Below are 23,610 nucleotides of genomic sequence, written 5' to 3' on the forward strand. Positions count from 1 at the left end.
GTCGTAATCACGTAGTCTGGTATGCCAAAAAAAGTAGTTAAAGCATGCTTCGCTTGTTTATACTCGTCCATGCTGTAGTGCTGAACGTAGTCATATAAAATGTTTCGTCGTGCGCTGTTGCAGAACAGACGCTCGGAGCGCTACCAGCAGCATCCGCAATTCACAGTGTTTCTTTAATGCAGCCATCGACTGTGCCATCGTTAGGGCCAAGCCTATCCACGTCTGTCAGCGTCGATGCGGTGGCGCCGACAGTAACAGCGCTCAGCTCTAGCGCGGAAGCTTGCATTGTGGGAGAAAGAACCACGCCAATACCCGCTCGTCTGGTTCGACTAATCCAGGCACAGGAGTACGTGGACTTTGCGGAGCTTCTTCCAGATAACTTGGACCTACTGCGGCGCATGCAAGCTACAGTGGAACAAGCCAATCGTCGTCGCCTGCGTCAGATCACGACACTGCCCACGTGGGTGCAGTGTTTTGCTACATACGCTGGGATTCTTCTGCGGAAGCACACTGCCCGGGCGCAGGAAGTGATGGCGTACTTGCGGCTTGTAGCGCACGAAGCGTCGTGCCACAGCGGGACAGGCTGGCTGTTATACGACGTGCGCTTTCGGCAGTTGTCGGCTTCCAACTGCAGTCTTTCTTGGAGCCAGTTGCACGCGCCTCTCTTTGCTGCGACAATCTTGGCAATGGACCAAGCGCCAACGGCGAGGTGCTTTCACTGCCTAGAAGCAGATCATGCTCCCGGTTCTTGCGTGTTAGAACCAAACGACGCTCCACAGCAAATTCTGCGTGAAGCCGGACCAGCCTCGAGAACGCTGTCGGGAGACAGATCAAGATACCGACGTGACAGGCAATGGGATGGTCCAAAGCCAATTTGCCGTAATTATAATTTTAGTAGTTGTGCCGGCTATCCCGACTGCACGTTTCGGCATATTTGCTTGCGCTGTCAAAGCAACCACAGGATGCGCGAGTGCCCAGAGCAACGCACAGCTACACCGACAGCCTCTGGAAAGCCAACAGCGTCCAGCAGAGGACAGGACAGCGGAAGGCAATAAGCCAACAATATATTGTTGCGCTTAGTATTTGCGCTTGTAATTGCTGATTGGATTGCTTACTTGCAGGATATTGTTGTGGTGTGTGTGTTCTGTTTTTGAGTTGGAGCGTGTAATAGCCCCTTATACGTAAGCCTCATGGGCCCTTGGCAACTATAAGTGTGTAACTCGTACAATAAGCGTTCTTCGGTCTGACTAGCGCATTGTTTGGCAGGCTCCTCTTTCGACACTTATCGTCGATTGCGAAATACCCAAGAGTGGGGCAATGTACAAGGATCGCGCTACCGTTACACCGAAGACCTGCTAGCCTTGGACAGCTGCCGCCCGACGGTGCCATCTCGTCATCTGGACACGGTTCGGACGTCCCCGTTAATGGTAGACGCGTGGCGTCAAGCGCTGGCGAGCCACCCGGATACAGTTTTCGCTAGCTAAATCGTAAGTGGTTTGTCTCGGGGATTCCAGATTGGTTACGATTACAGCAAAGCAAAAGCAAGACGATCCCGCAGGAACATGAAAACGGCAAAAGCAAACGCCGCGGTTATCGACAGTTACTTGCAAGAAGAGTGCGCGGCAGCACGTATCTCGTGTCCTGACGAGCGTAGAGCAGCGGAGGCTCACATCAGTCCTATGGAGGTAATACCAAAAGCTCACCACCAGGTCGATGGCGCCTTATCGTAGATTTGTCATCCTCTCGCGCAGCGAGCGTCAACGATGGCATTGCACCTAACTTGTGCTCCCTTTCATACGTTAGTATAGACGTGATGGCACGGAAAATAGGAGAGCTGGGAACAGGGGCTATGATGGCAAAGTTTGACATACAGAGCGCATATCGACATATCCCCGTTCACCCAGACGATCGTCATCTCTTGGGAATACCGTAAAAAGACAAGGTGTACCTCGACCGAGCTTTACCTTTTGGCTTGCGCTCGGCTCCCAAGATATTTTCTGCTGCAGCAGACGCGCTAATGTGGCTTGCCGAGGCATAACAGCCGGCATACATTATTTGGACGATTTCCTATTTTTCGGACGTCCGCAAGCATCGGAATGCGATGAGAACCCTGCATATGCAACGAGCTAGGCGTGCCAGTAGCTACAAACAAGCTCGAGGGGCCCACAACGTGCTTGACATGTTTGGGTTTGCAGCTCGACTCGCAGGATGGGATCATCAGCTTACCAGCCGTTAAGCTGCAGAAAGTAAAATCCACAATTGCGGAATGGCTAACGCGCCGCGCTTGCACGAAGCGCCAGCTGCTCTCTTTGATTGGTACGCTGCACCACGCAACTTCAGTGGTGAAAGCAGGTCGAGCGTTTCTGCGTCGGCTAATCGACCTTGCAGGTACCGTTAAGCAATTGCATTACTGGGGGCGTATTAACAGCGAGGCGCGGGCAAATCTTCGGTGGTGGGACGCATTTCTTGAAAGCTGGAACGGAAAAAGCATTATCAACACTTTGGTATCACGGCCACCAGTGATCCAGCTTACCTCGGACGCATCAGGATCGTGGGGATGCGGAGCCATTAGGCGGTGCAACTGGCTTCAATGGAAATGGTCACGTGAATGGGAGAAAATCAGCATCGCACCCAAAGAACTGCTACCAATTCTACTAGCAAGCGCTACATGGGGAAATGATTGGTGCTGCAAAATAGTGCTGTTTCGATGTGACAATCAGATTGTGGTGTCGGCTCTTGCTAAATCGTCTAGCCGAGATAAGATCGTCATGCAATTGCTAAGGGTGTTGCACTTTCTAGCAGCCTTTTACTCTTTTACCTGGGTCTCGACGCACATACCGGGTGTCTCTACCGTAGCGGCTGACGCCCTGTCACGAGACAGTATGCCTAAGAATCAATGTCTGTCGTTGCAGCTCAACGAGCAGCCAGCGGCCCTTCCACTACAGTTTCTGGAGCTGCTGTTGTCTCCCCATACTTGGAGACGTCGGCTTGCCGTTTCTTTGCGTCAGGCTTAGCTGATTCTACCAGGAAAGCATACGCGTCCGGTCAAGCGTGGTATCTAAAATTCTGCAATCGTTTTTTTCTACATCCCTCTTTCCACATCCGAGCACCGCCTATGTTTGTTTGTCTCACACCTAGCCGAAGAAGGTCTCTATCACAAAACTATCAAAAGCTACCTGTCAGCAGTGCGCCACCTACAGATCCAGTCAGGTTTGGGCGACCCATTCACCGCTACTCTCCCACCACTAGCTTATGTCTTGAAAGGAATTCGATGTCAGCAGGGACCGCGTCTGAAGGTCGACAAGCGCGTGCCCATTACACCGGCAGAATGGAATTTTGAAAGATGTGTGGGCAAAAAGATCACCATTTTACGACGCCGCAATGATATGGGCTGCAGTCTGCACGGCTTTCTTTGGCTTTATGCGAGCGGGAGAGTTTACCGTAAACTCCGACGCCTCTTTCACCTGGTTCCACAAGACGTCAGCATCGACTCACATGTCATTCCGTCTGTGGTGCGCATTCACCAAAGCAATCGAAAACAGACCTGTTCCGTCAAGGTGTAAACATCTTTTTGGGTCGATCGAAACAAGAAAATTGCCCAGTGGCTGCTCTGCTGAGCTACATGGCGCTCCGAGGCAATGCGCAAGGCCCTTTATTTCTCTACGACGATGGCACGTCACTCTCGCGCAATAGGCTGGTCCGAGAAGTTCAACAAGCGCTCACAGAAGCCGGACGTGACTGCACAGGCTTTACAGGCCACAGCTTCCGCATTGGCGCAGCGACGACAGCGAAGGCAAGAGAGTTGGACGATTCCGCAATCAAAGCCCTTGGAAGGTGGAAGAGTACAGCGTTTGAGTCGTACATAAGAATCCCTGGCAGCAGTTTAGTAGAATTTTCGCAGTCACTCACGTAATTAACGGTCGGTGTGTGCACTACTAACCTAGTAAATGGTTAACTCAACTTTAGAATAAACGCAACATAAACGGCAGCTGTTTCGCCCGCATCAGCCTCTTACGTACGGTGCTTGGAAATGCCACACATCGTCAGGTAGGAGATGATAGTTGGTACAGTGTACCGTGCTTGGGCTGGTCATTTTAAGAAAATCCCCGCATGGGTCGGAGTCCTGGTCTGATGACCGTCTCCTGCAGCACGGTACGGTTCACGCATGCGCATACCTGGGCTCCGATCCTCGCACCGAGTCCAGACTTTCCCTCCGGCAAGTCTGGCGAAGTTCGTCCGGTGAAGGTATCTGACGGCGAAGTTACCTGGTGATATATAAGACTATGAAGATCCGACGAAGGTAAGGAATCAAATGTTGTTTAACAACGTTAGACAGAGTTGATTCCACCCCGGAGTCGTGCGCGCTAGCGGTACCGTAGCGCGGGTTGTAGCTAAGGGCGGAGTTATCCGCGCGAAGTACTATATACTTGGCACTGCAGGCGTGTTGCGGTCATTGTAGCAATTGCAAGCGTCAACGCTTCAGAAGAATTTGTTGTCCCTCGCCCTCCCACCCATATCTCCGTTGGTATTCCAACGTGAAAGGCCGGGGGTCGGAGTCCCGGTCTGATGACCGTCTCCTGCAGCACGGTACGGTTCACGCATGCGCATACCTGGGCTCCGATCTTTGCGCCGGGGCCAGACTTTCCCTCCGGCAAGTCTGGCGAAGTACGTACGGTGAAGGTATCTGACGGCGAAGTTACCTGGTGATATATAAGACTATGAAGATCCGACAAAGGTAAGGAATCAAACTTAGATTATGTAAGAGAAGTTTAACTGTACTGCCATTTCTTCACATTTTGTCCCAGCAAATTCAAAATCTTAAGTTTTCTGCAAATTGAATGTATGTCTTTGACAATTACTGCTTATTTCTACATACTGACTTATTCTATTTCTTGTTTTCCTCTGCCGGCGTCCTCTTTTGCCTGACTTGACACTGCAGTTCATTTTCCATGTCATCACGTTTCCGTGCTAGGATTCTTTCTGAAGAATTTTCATTCACCATCATTACTACTAATTTGAAGAATAAGTGTGACAACTTCCATCAAATCGAAAGTTGCAAGGTGTGCAATAAAATCATACTTTTGTGGTAAGTTCTCCGTGGCTCCAAACCTATACAGCGGCGGCGCGTGGGCGCAAAAAGGGGTGGGGCTAACTCGCTGCTGAGACTTTGGCTCCGGTCTTTGATATTAAAAAATTTGAAACGCCCCCGAAAAGTGGTGGGGCTTTAGCCCCTTCTAACCCCTATTAAGCGACGCCGCTGACCTGTATCTGGCATCTTTTCCGGTTAATATCAATACAAAAATAGCCGCTACCTTACAATTTTAAAAATTCTTCACTAATCTAAATTCTAGTACAAAAGCCTAACTGACTTTTCTGTCCACTGTTGTTAATTACTACGTACAACCAACAAGAACGAACTAACTACACATAATATTTGTATTTTACTTTACTTCAACTTTACATTTGTATGTATGTTGGAAGTGTAAGTACCATGTATGCAATACAAATCAAAACGTTTAGCAATCATTGCCAAATATATCACGTATGGCATATTTGTGCAAGTCGAAACAATAAAATATATCGAAAATAGAACTACAAGTAGATACGCCTACTCACTTGACGTTTCTTCGTCTATCATACTGTTGCTGTCTTCAGAAGATTCGTGTGCTAAAATTCGACACAAAATATTCATAACTATTATGGTTGCAATTATAATTTTATTAGATCACTGAAAGTCACCATGGTTTCTGTCGTTCCGCATAGTTGATACAACAAGAGCGTCTCCTACGGTAGTAGCTTCTTCAGTTATGGCCTCTTCTTGAGCAGTGAGTTCTGGTTCATTTACAATTTTACTTGCAGCGTCGATTTCTCCTCCCATTGAGGCTTCTGATCTAGCAGCGGTCTGTCCTGAATGTCCAGCTGTCACCGGATCTGTTTCTAAGCCTGTCAAACCCACACCAGAATGTTTTTCAGTTGTTAACAAACATCACTTGCAACTGTAATGTCATGATTCAGCCAAAGCTTTACATTCGATGCCACATATAAACAAATGCCATTCTGTAAACAGTAACAAACTAGCTTCTTGTGCTGCATTAAGATTACTGGCAAACCCGGGTTTTCTAACCCTAGTGTGAACACGGCCAATATCATGTCACTGCTTGGTCATCTATGAGTGTGATAAGATAGACTACGTAACCTCTACAATTTTAGTTTTCTGGCTTTAGTAGCAAGCATGTCATTAACATCATTCTATTTAATAGCTACTGTCATCAAAAATGGCTACTTTGGGACTATCAATTGATATCCTCAATTGCCAAGTCTAGTCTTAACTAATTGGAATTTGCTAAAATATCTTTCGACGTTATCGGTCAGGCAAGGCTTTTACATGTAAATAGTACTTAAATTTAGAACAGCAGGAAAACCTTCCATACATATTGACAATATAACTTCAATTAGGTGAGAGAAGTTTAACTGTACTGCCATTTCTTCAAATTTTGTCCCAACAAATTCAAAACTTTTCAAGTTTCCTGCAGATTGAATGTACGTCTTTGACAATCATTGCTTATTTCTACATATTAACCTATTCTATTTCTTGTTTTCTTCTGCTGGCGTCCTCTATTGCCTGACTTGACACTTCAGTTCATTTTCCATGTCATCACGTTTCCGTGCTAGGACTCTTTCTGAAGGATTTTCATTCACCATCATTACTACTAATTTGAAGAATAAGTGGGGCAACTTCCATCAAATCGAAAGTTGCAAGGTGTGCAATAGAATCTTACTTTTGTCGTAAGCTCTCAGTAGCTCTGAACCTGTACAGCCGCGTCACATGGGCGCAAAAAGTGGTGGGGCTGACTCGCTGCCGAGATTTTGGCTCCGGTCTTTGATACCAAAATTTTTTGAAAACGCCCCCGAAAAGTGGTGGGGCTTTAGCCCCTTCTAACCCCTATTAAGCGACGCCGCTGACCTGTATCTAGCATCTTTTCCGGTTAATATCAATACAAAAATAGCCGCTACCTTACAATTTTAAAAATTCTTCACTAATCTAAATTCTAGTACAAAAGCCTGACTGACTTTTCTGTCCACTGTTGTTAATTACTACGTACAACCAACAAGAACGAACTAAATTCACATAATATTTGTATTTTGCTTTACTTCAACTTTACATTTGTATGTATGTTGGAAGTGTAAGTACCATGTATGCAATACAAATCAAAACGTTTAGCAATCACTACCAAATATATCACGTATGGCATATTTGTGCAAGTCGAAACAATAAACTATACCGAACATAGAACTACAAGTAGATACGCCTACTCACTTGACGTTTCTTCGTCTATCATACTGTTGCTGTCTTCAGAAGATTCGTGTGCTAAAATTCGACACAAAATAGTCATAACTATTATGGTTGCAATTATAATTTTATTAGATCACTGAAAGTCACCATGGTTTCTGTCGTTCCGCATAGTTGATACAACAAGAGCGTCTCCTACGGTAGTAGCTTCTTCAGTTATGGCCTCTTCTTGAGCAGTGAGTTCTGGTTCATTTACAATTTTACTTGCAGCGTCGATTTCTCCTCCCATTGAGGCTTCTGATCTAGCAGCGGTCTGTCCTGAATGTCCAGCTGTCACAGGATCTGTTTCTAAGCCTGTCAAACCCACATCAGAATGTTTTTCAGTTGTTAACAAACATCACTTGCAACTGTAATGTCATGATTCAGCCAAAGATTTACATTCGATGCCACATATCAACAAATGCCATTCTGTAAACAGTAACAAACTAGCTTCTTGTGCTGCATTAAGATTACTGGCACACCCGGGTTTTCTAACCCTAGTGTAAACACGGCCAATATCATGTCACTGCTTGGTCATCTACGAGTGTGATAAGATAGACTACGTAACCTCCACAATTTTAGTTTTCTGGCTTTAGTAGCAAGCATGTCATTAACATCATTCTATTTAATAGCTACTGTCATCAAAAATGGCTACTTTGGGACTATCAATTGATATCCTCAATTGCCAAGTCTAGTCTTAACTAATTGGATTTTCTTTCGATGTTATCTGTACCGGCAAGAATTTTACATGTGAATAGTGCTTAAATTTAGAACAGCAGGAAAACCTTCCATACATAGACAAATCGCTTGTAATATAAATTTGATTAGGTGAGAGAAGGACTGCCATTTCTTCAAATTTTGTCCCAGCAAATTCAAAGCTTTTCATTTTTCCTGCAGATTGAATGTACGTCTTTGACAATCATTGCTTATTTCTACATACTGACTTATTCTATTTCTTGTTGTCTTCTGCAAGCGCCCTCTTTTGCCTGACTTGACACTTCAGTTCATTTTCCATGTCATCACTTTTCCGTTCTAGGATTCTTTTTGAAGGATTTTCATTCAGCATCATTACTACTAATTTGAAGAATAAGTGTGACAACTTCCACCAAATCGAAAGTTGCATGGAGTGCAATAAAATCTTACATTTGTCATAAGCTCTCAATAGCTCCAAACCTGTATCTGGCTTTCATTCCAGTTAATATCAATACAAAAATAGCCGTTACCTTACAATTCTAAAACTTCTCCACTAATCTAAAATTTCAGTACAAAAGCCTGACTAACTTTTCTGCCCACTGTTGTTAATTACTACGTACAACCAACAAGAACGAACTAACTTCACATAATATTTGTATTTTACTTTACTTCAACTTTACATTTGTATGTATGTTGAAAGTGTAAGTACCATGTATGCAATACAAATCAAAACGTTTAGCAATCATTACCAAATATATCACGTATGGCATATTTGTGCAAGTCAAAACAATAAACTGTACCGAAAATAGAACTACAAGTAGATACGCTTACTCACTTGACGTTTCTTTGTCTATCATACTGTTGCTGTCTTCAGAAGATTCGTGTGCTAAAGTTCAACACAAAATATTCATAACTATTATGGTTGCAATTACAATTTTATTAGATCATTGAAAATGTTGCAGTCACCATGGTTTCTGTCCTTCCATATACTCGATACAACAAGAGCGTCTCCTTTGGTAGTAGCTTCTTCAGTTATGGCCTCTTCTTGAGCAGTGACTTCTGGTTCATTTACGGTTTTACTTGCAGCGTCGATTTCTCCTCCCACTGAGGCTTCTGATCTAGCAGCGGTCTGTCCTGAATGTCCAGCTGTCACCGGATCTGTTTCTAAGCCTGTCAAACCCACATCAGAATGTTTTTCAGTTGATTTCAGTAAAGCCAAAGCTTTACATTCGATGCCACATATAAACAAATGCCATTCTGTAAATAGTAAGAAACTAACTTCTTGTGCTGCATTAAGATTACTAACACCATTTCATTGAGCTGTAGCGATGTAGTGTGTGTGTGTGTGTGTGTTTGTTTGTTTGTGTGTGTGTGTGTGTGTTTGTTTGTGTGTGTGTGTGTGTGTGTGTGTGTGTGTGTGTGTGTGTGTGTGTGTGTGTGTGTGTGTGTGTGTGTGTGTGTGTGTGTGTGTGTGTGTGTGTGTGTGTGTGCGCGTCATTGTGTGTGTGTGTGTGTGTGTGTGTGTGTGTGTGTGTGTGTGTGTGTGTGTGTGTGTGTGTGTGTGTGTGTGTGTGTGTGTGTGTGCGTCATTGTGTGTGCGTGCGTGTGCACGCGCGTGTGTGTGTGTGCATGCGCGTGTGAGTTTGTGGTGCTGTAGGTCAATTGGTTAGACAATGCATTTGAAAAATAAAAGAAACATCGTGGACCTTGCAGGGTGGCAGGTTCAAGTCACAATGATGGCGCGTTATGGCAGTATTTAACCAAGAAACTTAGACGCAACTGCTTCTCTCGACTCCAGAGCATAAATGAGTACTTTTTCATAGACTGGGGTGGACACGAATAATGGAGGTAGGAGTTCTCAAATACAGTTTTGAAAAATAGCTATTTGTATTGCGGAGATCTATAAAACGCCCCTCTCTTTCGCTTGGGATTGCATGCAAATAAACGTAGTTGATAAACAGCCGTTTATATTGCAGAGCTCCAGAAAACCTCCCCTCTCTTGCTTGGGCGAGCATATATTTCGGCGACTTTTTTATTTTCGGCGACTTTTCTTTATTTCGGCAAGTTTCCTATCTTTTCGGCTCGTACAAGACCGTTTTCATCATGTCTACAGAAGGGTGGTGGAGGTCTTTTGCTGGATCTCTGCAATACAAAACGGCAATTCTTCCTTCGGCAAATACCGGCAGCGAATATATTTTGGGGGTTTACAATACCGTTTTCAATGCACATTCGGACCACTTTTCGTACACGCGCCTTTGCATTGCGTCTAAAAAAGGCTGGTAGGGTGTTTTTTTGAATCTCTGCAATACAAGACGGCTTTTTTCCGCAAATACCGGCAGCGAGTATATTTGGGGGAGTTTTCTATATTTTCTGCGCGCCAAATACCGGCAAATCTCGCGCACGCGCGTTTGCATCTCGGTAGAGCCATAATAGCAGGGACACACTAGCAGAGACACACCAACACACGGGCATAGACAGACAACAAAATATTGAAAAAGTGTGTTCGCTATACAAACAAGAGACACGGCAGTCCTACAGACTACAACTATGTAACCTTGCATATAGCCTACTTCTATTTCGAAGAGTGCAAATTGAAAATTTCTGGAAAAGCGGTAGCAAATACTCAAGTAGGGGCCGAAGATGGAATGTTGGGAGCGTAAAATACCTAGGTCCTCTAGAGTAGCAAATACGCCAGTGGGATGTGCAATACCTATTTCTAGTTCTTCTAGAGAAGAAATACAGCCACGGTTATTTCCTCACCAAAGAATGGGACAGAGGCACCAACAGAGGAACCCACCTCCCAAATACATTGCAAAAGCTCCAGTCGAACAAAACATGCAAATGATTCCACCCCCCCCCCCAAGAGCAAGAACTGTGGCAAGCTGGAGACCCTACCTCAACAGCAAGTTTTGCGTAGAAGCCTATGGCTAATACACATATCGTGGTGCCAAACGTTTGCCCTCGAGATCGAAGTATGCCTGTATTCTTCCAACAAGTTTGTCGAACAACAGCTACAGAGCGATCCATCCTTGCTTGAGCAGCCCATGGTGTTGTGCACCCTACACATTGGAGCGACAAAATCCCGACACAAAACCATGCGCGTCCGACTCGAACCTCTACCCATAGAAGTTCCTACAGAGAACACCATAGAGGAAACACCTTCCAACTAGACATCGTAGAAGCTGCAGTCGGACAGAGAATGCGAATCCTCCAAGCACCCAATATCAAGGACTGTGGCAAGCTAGAGACCCTACCTCCCAACAGCGAGTTCCATGTAGAAGTATATGGCTAATACATATATCGCGGCACCTAAAACTTTGCTCTCGAGATTGAAAGATGTCTGTATTCCTTCAGAGTTCGTCGAAGAACAAATACAGAGCGATTTATCCTTGCTCGAGCAGCCCATGGTATTGTGCATCCTACATATAGGGGCAACCAAAACCCGACACAAAGCTATGCGCGTTGCACTCGAACCTACAGACGACTAAGCGTATGCCTCTACAGACGACGAGAAAACCGAGGAGGAGGTGGACGACGAAAGAAACATGGAGAGCGACCGCAGAAAACAGATGTGACTTCTGCCAGATTCTAGAATCGGGTATTCTTCCGACCTCGATGCACTCCCCACCAACACTAAGTTTCGTATCGAAGCCTACCATAGATGCAAACAATTTGGTTGTTGGAAGTATGTTTTCAAAATTTGAGGGGGTCTCTACAAATCCAACAGATGCGTAGAAAACAAGATATAAGAAGATCCACCCCAATTCAGAGCTCTATAGAGCTAGAGATACGATGCTACGTTGCTGGAAAATACCACCACGTGTACTTGCTCCACACAGCACCGTAGGCGACCACAAATCTCCTAGACCCCATCCACACAGACAAATACCCACAGAGGATGTCGCACTGTTGCGGAGACAGACCAACATCGACAAGCCGACATAGATACAAAAGAGGGGGATGTGGTCGACAAGACAGATATACGGAAAATAAAATTAGACGAACACAGAAACACAAGCAGAAATACAAAACACTACAGTGGATGTAGTCAAAAGACGCTAAAACAGTCCTACATAGACGCAAAAAAACGAGGTAGATACAGAACGGTATACAAACAGAAACCATAAAAGAATTCAAACAGGTATACAGACAGCTACCCGACCAAAAATGTTTTTGGATGTGCATACTACCAACGCGTTTACGGGATATGTCCATACACATCTCCGCAAGTGTACCCATCCTTGTGGACAAACATGTACCATTCCAGACGTGGATTAGCAGCTTCTTGAATCGCACCAACCGTCTCCCATTGGTTTTCGATCTTCGGTTTGCACTCTTGGAGAAAACGTTGTTTGCGTTTGGTAGGTAAATAATGTAGTTCCATAGTCTTCCAAGTAATGTATCCCGCCATGGATTTGCCACAATCTATGGCGGCGAGAGCCTCCCTGAGAGGCGTCGCGTTTCCTATACCGTGGCCAAACCAAGGCTCCAGATACTTGACGTTGCAAAAACCACGGACGGTACATTCCATGGTGGTGTAGAACACATTGTCTGCGACATCTCCAAACTCCACAGGTGCCAAGTCTGGAAAATCTCCTACCACCACCATAGACTCCAGGCTACTGGGGAGGCCCAACCGTGGTTCGCATCTCCGTGGTAGGTCGTACTGTAGTACGGTGTCGGGCCGAGTTAGTCCAGAGTGCACAGACGATAGACGACTTCCACATACAGACCCAAGTTCGCAATGGGGGAGAGATAATCTTATCTAGGTTTGGTGTTTTGCAGTATCGAGGGATACACCCCTTGGGGTGTCTTCGATATAAAGCCTTGTATTCGAGCATGACAATATCTCGGAAAGTCTAGGATGGTGGGTCCTCCTGTGTCGTATAAATGCGTCTACCTTTGCCACATTTCGTCGACGATACGACACAGTACCCGTCGGGGCTATAGCCAACATTCCCCGCTCGAACACAGATCTTCCTACCCATACACACGGTTGCACAATCTATTTCGACCAATCGCTCCGACACGAGTTCGAAGACCGTTCTTCACCAACAAGCGATGCCCACGGGAGGTCTCGGTTTGACACCGCTCTTGCCTCAAAGCAATTGTCGAAAAGAGCCACAGAAATTCTAACCCAGTAGAGCAGCCATTTCGGATCCTCGCACAGTATGTCGTCGCAGTCGAGACCATTCCTCCGAGCGCTGGCGGTGAGAACTAAGTTGGTCAACAAAAACACATATCTTGCTATCGAGGAATTTCATTTACACATGACTATATACAAGGGTAGATTAAATTTGATAGAATTTATTTGGATCGGACAAACAACAAAATATAGAGAAGTGTCTGCCCTACAAGCAGAGGCACACTAGCAGAGGCAGACTGGCAGAGACACACCAACACACAATAGGCAGACCACAAAATATAGAAAAAAGTCTGTTCGCCCTACAAGCAGAGACAGGGCAGGCCTGCAAGCTACAAAATATGTAGTCGTGTATATAGCCTACTTCTATTTCGGAAAGTGTAACTTGAAAACGTATTCTGGAGACGCGATAGTAGCAAATACACAAGTAGCGGGCGACGATGGGATGTTGGGGGACGTCCCATACCTATCCTAGGTCCTCTACAGAAAATACACAAACTGTGTCTGACGACGAGATGCCTGTGTACAGTAGACGTCCAATACCTATCCCTAAGTCCTCTAAACAAATGGTGGCCGACGAGGAGATACCGGCGGCACGTCCAGAACCAATCCCTAGTCTGCAAGACATGCTAGACACAGGAGTCGATATATCGGCTATAGAAAACTAAGGCTATCTACCCCCGCATAGTCTAATAGGTCTAGATATAGCTAGTCTCGACAATGCTCTACAAAGGGTTGGATAGCATATACAAAAGCTTGGTAAAAAATCTACAAGTGGAAATCCCACTGCGTCTCTACAAGCTAGAAACAGAGTCGATGCACTGTTGTATAGGCAAAGAATTGGGAGGGTAGCACAATGCTGCAAGACTTTGTCGATCAAGATTGCCGGTGATGGTAGATACTGCGAGCCTGTAGACAAAACCATTGGTAGATTGGGGCGAATATGTGTTAGCAATACTAGCGATATTTGCTTTACAGAAAAGACAAAGAGCTAGTGGCCATTGTTCGAACACTAGAAGACAAAGAATGCATATCCAAAAGCGAGTTTGGTACAGTGTGTATGGCAAATATCTTGAATCTGTCTCATCGCTCTACCAAGCAGAGGCATACTAGCAGAAACACCAGCACACCAGCATATACATATATGTAGATACCTATATGTGTTGAAGTAGAAAAGACATGAAAGTGGGAGACTATACTCTAGCTCGTAGTATCTATCAATACTACAATGGTATGGAGCTATGGATCGCAAAGGAGAGTGCACCTACAACAGATAGTACACCTACAACGACAGATACTATACCTACAATGACAAATAATACAACAATTTTGCAGAGCGCTGTCCAAAACTGAAGGAGAATACGCTCAAATTGAGAAAACCGCACGAAAGTAATGGTCCATACCAATCACAAACCAATGGTAATACACCTGGCCCCTAAAGGCTACAAATAATGTTAATGCGCTTGCGACGATACCATCTAGATATCAAACACCGGAAGGGCCGAATTGTATTGGCTGATACATTGTCCAGAGCTCAATGAAAACTTACGAGTAGAGTGTCTGGCGTCAAAATGTTACCACCTGCCTCTCCCCCATATTTTTGAATCCTCTTCGGGTCTTCGCACTTCTTTCGGGGCTACTCAGTCTCCTCAAGTCTGCGAAAATATGGGGGAGCGTCAGGTGGTTTCTTTCTGACGCCAATACACTACTAGATCTCGAGCAACACATTCTGTTGCACCGACCTATGGGTGCCCTTATGTTCAAAGTGGCGCCCTAGTAGACAAATAGCATCTCCAGTATATAGCCACTGAATTGTGCGCAATATGCCAGCTGTGGCTGAATTTGCTGCGATAACTATGCAGGTATTTGGTGACTCGCTACCTCTCGTCCGAGGCATTAACCGGGTGGTTGTTTACGCGACTAAACATAAAATGATTTGATGTTGTATCCCCGCGAGCATCCTAGGGTATCCACTGCTATTCTATCATAGGTATGTACCCAAATTGGATAACGGGCTTCAAGTTTTGACCATCAAAGATATGGAATTGAGTCAGAAGAACATTGTCGGTCCACTGAGACATTTCAGCCCTGCTGATGTTGCTATATGGCACTGCTGGTTGTCGATCTACGGTAAAAACATCGATATCGGTAAGACGATCGCCCAGCGAATGGCCAGAGAGGTCAAAGACAGGTTTTGCCTATGGGACATCTCGTGTAGTTAGATGCCCGTATGTCAGTCTTTGTAAACGAGCACACCTCACCACAGACAAAATATACAAATAGAGGCCGAGAACATCCATATCACCGACAGATATATCGAGATGGTGAAAAGACCTGTCGCGATCTACAAAGATGTCATTGGCAATATAGCTCCTGGCCCGCTTCAATGTCATACATACAAAAAGCAAATGATCGAGTGTTTCAACAAATTTTGGCAACTTTGGAGTAGTAATGTGACTCGGAGGTCTTCAAACTCTAGACCGAGGAGATTCGTCCCGACATTATTAAAGGCTGATGCAACATGTGTTCGAGCATTGTCGCATACGTCTTGCAAAGAGACTCAGCGATATCAATTGCACCAGAAGCTGAGAAATGCGCAAGAGAAACGCAAACGATATCATTAGGACATTTCAAAATCTACAGAGGCTCTAAGAGGTGCGCACTATTAGACAAATGTGATCTACAGTATATACAATGGCGATATCTCTACGAATTGTTGCTGCTGCTCAAGCGGTGCGTTGTCACGTTTCAGCTTTTGCCAAATTTCCTGTGCGTACACTAAAAGTGCAGCAGTCTATATTGGTTGGGTGTTCGAATGCATTGCAATAGAAGTGATTTCATTACAGGATAGTATACAGTTTCTCCTAATAAAGTCATAACTACGGCTGCCACTTGCGGCCATACATGCCAATTGGTACATCTAGCTCGACAACTCGGCACAACCCTTGTTCAAGAGACCATAAAACATGACTTCATATGCGGCGATCATGCGCACGTCGTGTGATTGTGTTACATCTATGACAAAGTCGATCTCGAAGAAGTCATGGCATGGGCTGTAAAATGCTGTCACGAGAAAGTCGTCCGTTTATGTCGAGAATTGGAAGTCTCCGATCTCAACTCGGTTATATCATGGGCCATAAGTGGCGGTCATGAAAAGGTCATGAGCCTGTGTCGTAATTGGAGTGTTACTGATTCTGACCTACCCATGCCCTGGGCAGCACACGGCGGTCGTAAAAATGCAGTGCGACTATGTCACGAATGGGAGCAAGTAACGTCGACAAGGATAAATATGGGCCGCGAGTGATAGTCGCGAATCCATAGTTCGCCTGTGTCGTGATTGGGGCGTCCACAAAGTCGACCTGGCTATGGCATTGCCACAGCAGAAGGCCGTGAATCTACCTTTTATGGTAAGACATATCAGTTATCATACAACAATGCTCGACCGCTAAAATAAAATTTGACAACATTTTTGGGCAGTCAATTTCTTAGTAAACCACCAATAGAAATTCTCGCTAATGATTACCTTATATATATGGTAACATGTTCCGAGGAGGGACATCCCGAAGACATTGTGCAATTGTGCTACATCTGGGCCGTTATCTATTCAGATCGAGCAGATCTATCACAAACACTTCTAACTCTCTTGCTAGAGTCGTCGATGAAAGATGTCTTCCCCGGCATACACCAAAGTTCGTCGTACGGATCCTCTTTGATCTCCTCTTCTTGCTTGGATGCCACATTCATATCACTGTGTAGAGGTCTCAGAAACGAAATGTCGAGTCGAGAGCCTCATCATCGATTTTATCATGCTCGCATAGTTCTAAGAGGTATTGCACCATCTTCGATGTCAGAACGCGCAATGCGTATTCGAGTGCCGTACACCCAATATGCTCCTGGTCGTGTAGTTGTAACAGGTACACGAGGCCCTTAGCGGGTGGATTCAAAACGGTCAATGCACTATAGAGCGACACCGCCGAACTGATATCACTTTCGTCGTACAAATGCAAGAGATTTCAAGTTGCTCTAGAGCTATTCAAACGGCTATATAAATATGTTGCTCCTATTACAGAAATAAAACTTATAAATATAGAATGTCGTGTGCGTGCAAAGTAGACGATTGGTACGGAATTGGCACTTGCTGCGAACCTCGAGAGGTTATCTAGTGTCCTCATTGTAGAACCACCGTCCACTACCACGACGAGTCTTGGTATCGCGCTCCCCACCACCGATAAAATTGGAATGGATCGATCCTATACCTAAAGAGTGAGTGTGGTGCAAAATCCCAAAAAAAGTACGAATGGGAATAGGAATGCGTTGGATAGAGCATCTACGACGTAGAACGCCCGAGAGTTGGGTCAAACGCTCTCTACGTAGAACTCCCCAAATAAAATATCAAATACAATCTCAAGAAACAGTTGGAACACTTCGAACTTGCCGAGGATGAGAAGAGGACGGCCGCGATGAGAATTCGATAGAAGAAGACACTAGGGTATAGGCTCCACTAAAGAAAACTCATCAAATTTGATTGTCTTCTATCCCAGATATCTACGCGAATGGGGGCTCAAAGAGCAAGTCCAACGATGTGCACCAACCGCTACGAGCAACTATACAACTCTATCGAAGATCTTATCCAAGGGTGAACAAGTCGTTTACAGACACCCAACAGTTGAACGCATTGGGATATCTTTTCCATTTGACCATCGCTCGTTGCCCCTTTTTCGTATCACCTTCTGGATGTAAAACACGTTTTGGGACTTCTTTTGTAACAGCGGCTCGTAGAAGGAACCCTCTATGACCTCTTCGTTCCAGTCTTTGATCTCATACGTTACCGGGTTGGTGTTCTGTATTTCAACGATCTCGAATACTTCTTCGGTCCAATTGAGTGTGTATCCCTTTTCAAAGGTCGTCTTCTTTTTAGCAATTCGAAAAAGATCACCGAATGTGAAATTTGCATGTTTTACGGATACGACTTTTCCATATAAAGAATTCCAAACGAGGGGTTCGGTTTTTCTGGCTTTTGCTGGCGTTAGTCGTATAGATCTGTGATAAGAGGCATGGTATTGTTTCAACAAGGTATTCAAAACGTCGATATACCAATGGCTGTTGTCGGCCAAGAGCAACAATACCACCTGGTAGATAATCCTCCACTGATATTATTGTATTGCAAGGTAGCGCGCGCGTGCGTGTGTTTGCAGTTGCTTCTATCTACAGAAGAACACTGAGGTACTACTGCAAAACCTTTTTCGGTATATAAAACCTGGCACATTAATTAATACTCTACAAAATACGCATCCACTTCAATATAGTACCCTCACCAACACTGCCTACAGAAAACGCGCAGAACAGTTGAAAACTAACTACCCGCACATAGTCGAGAATAAGTAAGTCTTGAAATCTACTAGGCAGTAATCAATTTACAGTCAACCACTGCACGGTTTCTACCTCAATTCCTGTTACTACGGAGCACCAATCCTCACCAAACCACTTCACAATACGATATGTCCAATCTTACGATGTGTTTGTAAAAAAAGTGCAACTGGGCGAGCAATTTATATAAAACCGTTTAGCATCTAAACCTTGTCTGTCTGTTTATCTGTTTAACTGTTATGCCTGTTCATGAAAATCAAGCAGGTAACATAAACTCTATACGCAATAATTACAACTAAATGTGCTCAATTACTTGAAGTCTCTGTTTCTCTCGTATCGCTGCTGTTGCTTTCAAATGATTCAAGAGCTAAAACATAGAGCAGAGAATTTACAGACTTTCCATAATTGTACAATTGCAACCGTAAACCACTTAAAACGTACAGTCAATCTTCTTGTTGTTTTGTATATTTGCTGCAACAAAGTCCTCTTCTTCAGTTGTAGAGTTTTCTTCAATTCTAACCTCTTCATGTAGTCCGTTCATAATTTCACCAGCAGCTTTAATTTCTACGCTCACTTCAGCCGCTCCTTCAACTGCGGTCTGTTTCACTTGTTCGGTTGCCAGAAGTTCTGCTCCTAAGACTGGAAACAATTATGCATACATTTGACAATGTAATCTTTAGCTGTCTACAAACGTTAATTACCAGTGTTAGAGCATGATTCTGACAACATGACCTTCACTGTAACACAGCCAAACGTAATTCAATACCGAACAAAACCAGAACAAACAATCAATCAATATAAACTAGGTGTATATGTGTACTTTGCATCTGAGTGTGCGTATAGAGTAATATGCAAGTCTTCTAAGCCATCTAAAATAAAATAAATTTTACCACTCATTTCTACACAAATTACGTGTAACATATTCCGTTTGTCTGCTTAATTAACTAATTATGGAAATCCAGACCATAGAACAAACTCTACTTAAACAATGAAAAATCGCTATTAAAAGTACTAAACCCTTAGCCGCTATCCATCTTGAATATAAAAAGCCAGTGAGAAGAGCTGGCAACGTTGCCTGGAGTGCAGGTTTTCGACATCTCTTGATAGCATGCACATACATGACATCAGACACTTAACTGGCACGCTAATTAACATCAACGATCACAATGAGAACATGCCAGTTGTCAGTCCGTTTGTCCGTTCTTCCGTTCGTCTGTTGGTTGGTTGATTGGTCTGTCCAAAGTACTGCATCCCTAGCGCATGCGTGCCTGGAGATATCTACAAACTAGGTCTAGATGCATGCGCTTACGTACTTGACGTCTCCCTTTCCATCAACCTGCTGTTGTTGTCTTCAGATATAGTCGAGGTAATGAAAGCAAAAAATATTACGAGAATCTCAATCAATACGGATAACCAATCGTCAGTCACCTAAACTTTGACAGTCACCTTGTTTCTTTTCAATTTGTAGATTTGCTGTAAGAAAGGCATCTCTTTCATCGTCAGATTCCCTTTCAGTATAAGCTCTATGCTATTATGATCATATTTGAGGTTTCAATTTCTAGACACCGTTTAGCTTCTCCTTAATTAATCTAATCACTTTTCTATATTTTCAGTTGTTACAAGATCTGCATCTAAACCTAATTACTGAGAATTCCCTTTTAAGATGTTTACAAACATCACTTAGCACTGTAAGAACCTGATCAAGGAAGTCATGGTTTTTACTGAACACCCACACACACAACCAAATGTAATTCAGCACAGAGGTAAAGCTTCTTGTTATGCTGATTACGTCTTGTGAGATCATCCTCCATTCATTCCAATTTGTTATGATATACCTAACCATATGACCACATGCAGCGCTGTCAAGTAGATGAACGCGAGTTTTTTTGAGTGCGTGTAAATTCATAAAAATCGAGCTTACACAAACTCTCCCAATTACATATAGTGAAAACTAGAAATCACCTAAAACTGTACACTTACTTTTGTGCTTGTCGTCTTGCATATTTGAGACATTAACGGCCTCTCCTTCAGTTGTAGCTTTTTCAATTACTGTCTCTTCTTCAACCATGACTTCTAGTTCATTGACAGTTTCAATTCCAGCTTTGATCTGTCCTCCCGTAATAGTCTCTGATGACTGTTCTACATGTCCAGTTGTCACTCTCTCTGCTTCCAAGCCTGTAAAAAGCGACTTAATTAAAAATACTATTTTCAGCTTTTTCTAACACCACCTATCACTGTACAAGCATGCATGTTTAGCCTTTACAGCTACACAACCACTTATATGAATTTCATGATCAGTGAAGCAGTAGGAAAGCTGTTTTAGACCAACTAGTACGTGATGAGGGATGCGCATGCGTAGAAGTACCTATACATAAGTGTGCACTTGTAAATAACTATAGTTCAGTCTTGCAATGTGCTCGGAATTGGTTGTGTTTCCTTTCGTGTGAGTACATGTTGCGGAAAAAAGACAGAGATACGGCGCAAGTATAGCGGCGACCCTGTTAGAGATGCCGGTAGAGGGAGAGAGGTGAAAATAGCGCGGATATTTGGAGAAGACGTGACGCCAGCAAACTGGTTAGTTTTCAAAAGCCATTTGAAGCTAATCGAGACAGTAAATCGTGCTAAAGGCATAAGACGATGGAAGACGTACGTTCAGTATCAAGCCATGATGCTGCGGTTACAGCTGCCGGGCGAGCCGGAAGCGTGGTTGAACCAAAAAGAAATGGCAGGTGAGTCGTGGATAAATGACGTGAGTGAGTTTATGTGCAGACTACTACTACTACTACCACTACTAGTAGTGAGGAATGGTGTATTTGAAAATCAAACTCTATCACACAAGATAAATAAATAAGCAAGGTACCGTACGCAACATACGAAAAACAATTACATTAAAGACATATTTAATTCTAAAATATAACTGCAAGGCACTACTATGACACTCTCGTAAGTCAGTCTTTCAGACTTTTACTTATGTGGTCTTCCTACATTGTACGTATGTCTGCTGACGTTGAAATATACTACCACCACTACCACCACTACCACTACTACTGAGAGACATAGCGTATTCGAATAAAAGTACTACGTACATATACTATGAATAAAATATACATAAGCTAATGTGTCCACAAAGTTTACTACTACGACTGTAAGGCAAACACAACAACTAGGTAGCGACATTCTGCATGCCCAGAGACATGATATATTTAATTAACAGTAAGACAAACCACTCTCAGCAGAAGCCAAGAGAATACTGTTGTTAGTAATTGGGCGCTTTGCTTTGGATCTGCACCTCTGATACACATAACTGCAGATCGAAGTAATGCGAAGCTTAGACGACATCTGACCCAGCACAGTGTTGTACTGTAGGCCATTTCCTGCTTTCTGAGACGAGAGATGACAGTCGTTTCAGGATTGTTGATGTTAAATTGCTTGCTCCTCCTGTGCAAGAGAATATCAGTGGTGTGAAAGAAGCTTGTTCGACTCTTCTGATTCGAGCCTCGTATTTACGTTTCTTTTCTTGTTTCCTGTACAGAGATGATATTGCTGATGATGTATATGACTGAGCATGAGGATTAAAGATTCTGACATCAAAGTATGTTTTCTGAAATCTACCACCCCAGAAACCACACGCGGAGATGTCCAGCCTGGCCTCATCATCAGTGCTGTTACTCTTCTGAGGCAGTATCTCTCCAGCCAGTTTCCGTAAATTGGTTCTTTCTGGACATTATGACAGACATCACCCAATAGGTTAGCCACAATGTCTCAGGTCTCATTATGCCTCAGTGTTGGAAATCCACAGGTAGGACATGAGAGTGAGTGATCAACTGAGAAATGGTCTCCACAAGGGCAGAAATCAGGTAGAAATGCTGGTCGCCAGCCATAGCGTAGACATAGTGTGTCGTGAAACTCAGATTTGTCAGAAGAAAACAATGCTCTTCTATAGGTAGAGCTGTCAGCCACACAGAAGCACCTTTCTCTTTGGCTAAATCAACAGCACGTTTGAAATTTGTATTGAGGTTGGCAGAAATTTCCTCATCAGTGACATTGATGACAAGATTTTTCTGACGTTTGGCTTCAATACGCTTTGCTGTTGTGAAACCTCCTCAGTCATTTGATTTTGCTGCTGAAGAATGAGCTTGGTAAGAGGCTCTGTAACTCTCTGTGTAGGGACAAAGGATCAATGATTCCAAGTCCACCTCGTCGAATTGGAAGAGCAAATATTCTTTTCATCGTTTACCCAGATGCGGATTGACCCGTTAATGCAGGAATTAAGTCTGAGTAGATTGCTCTAGTCAGTGGTTGCAGAAATTGGGCTAAGTTGCTGTTGGTCCTGGCCATATAGGTCCATTTACTGCTTACTCCATGAGTGAAAGCTGAGTAAGCTGCATGTGGCTGTGTCTTGGCGATGACAGAGAGACGTTCAATTTCCTTAGTCCAGTTTTCAACTTTGTTCTTGAGAAAAGTGTCACAGAATTTCTTTGTTCCTAGAGCAGCTCCTAGATATTTCCTACCTTCCGTAGTGATGTTGATATTTGTGTTTTCAAAGTGAGCTCTTGCTGCATCAATGTTTTCTTCTTTAACTATCAGCCATGACTTCTTTGCATTAGGCAGGTAGCCCAAGGAAGAGCCAAATGTGTTGAGTTTATTCCACCATTGTCTTAAGAAGTTAAGTTTCCCACCTGCTGCAGCGTCGTCAGCATACCAAACTTGTGTTGTCTCTTTTGTGCTAACCTTTGTCAAAAGAGGAACTGTTGCAAGGGCATACATTGGCATAGTAGTACAGGCATTATATGGTTTGACCTTAAACAAATTGCAATACAAACTCTCTCAACTGTTTCCTACATAGAAAAGTGTGCTCTATAACATACTAAAAGTCTTAGTGAATTCTTTGAGGGGAAGTGAGCGTATCACCTCTGGTAGCGTTCAAATCACGTGACCTCCAAAACTCTCTCTATGTCTAACTTACAGTTCTTCTGAAACACAGATATCGCATTGGATACTGTAGAAACACTATAGTGAAGAACAAATACCTCACTGGAGACTTGTTCAAGGCTTCTCTAGAAGTTCAGATGACCCA

At 43.9% G+C, this 23,610-nt stretch overlaps 1 protein-coding gene across 1 annotated transcript in view; it reads right to left on the bottom strand.

Moving 5' to 3' along the window:
• LOC134189210 (uncharacterized) overlaps window positions 1-23,306 on the bottom strand; it is a 28,427-nt gene extending 5,121 nt beyond the window's left edge. Inside the window, exons 1-13 of the mRNA XM_062657452.1 lie at window positions 22,886-23,306; window positions 21,895-22,250; window positions 21,758-21,824; window positions 20,514-20,708; window positions 19,235-19,270; window positions 18,975-19,172; window positions 18,847-18,900; window positions 8,990-9,193; window positions 8,859-8,909; window positions 7,442-7,645; window positions 7,319-7,369; window positions 5,740-5,943; window positions 5,617-5,667 (exon numbers count right to left, since the gene is read on the bottom strand). Coding sequence (XP_062513436.1) covers window positions 5,617-5,667; window positions 5,740-5,943; window positions 7,319-7,369; window positions 7,442-7,645; window positions 8,859-8,909; window positions 8,990-9,193; window positions 18,847-18,900; window positions 18,975-19,172; window positions 19,235-19,270; window positions 20,514-20,708; window positions 21,758-21,824; window positions 21,895-22,250; window positions 22,886-23,306 — 2,092 coding nt within the window. The remainder of the gene's footprint in view (window positions 1-5,616; window positions 5,668-5,739; window positions 5,944-7,318; window positions 7,370-7,441; window positions 7,646-8,858; window positions 8,910-8,989; window positions 9,194-18,846; window positions 18,901-18,974; window positions 19,173-19,234; window positions 19,271-20,513; window positions 20,709-21,757; window positions 21,825-21,894; window positions 22,251-22,885) is intronic.
• Between the last annotated feature and the right edge of the window lie 304 nt (window positions 23,307-23,610).

This window comes from Corticium candelabrum, chromosome 13, assembly GCF_963422355.1.
Source record: "Corticium candelabrum chromosome 13, ooCorCand1.1, whole genome shotgun sequence".
Taxonomy (NCBI): Eukaryota; Metazoa; Porifera; class Homoscleromorpha; order Homosclerophorida; family Plakinidae; genus Corticium; species Corticium candelabrum.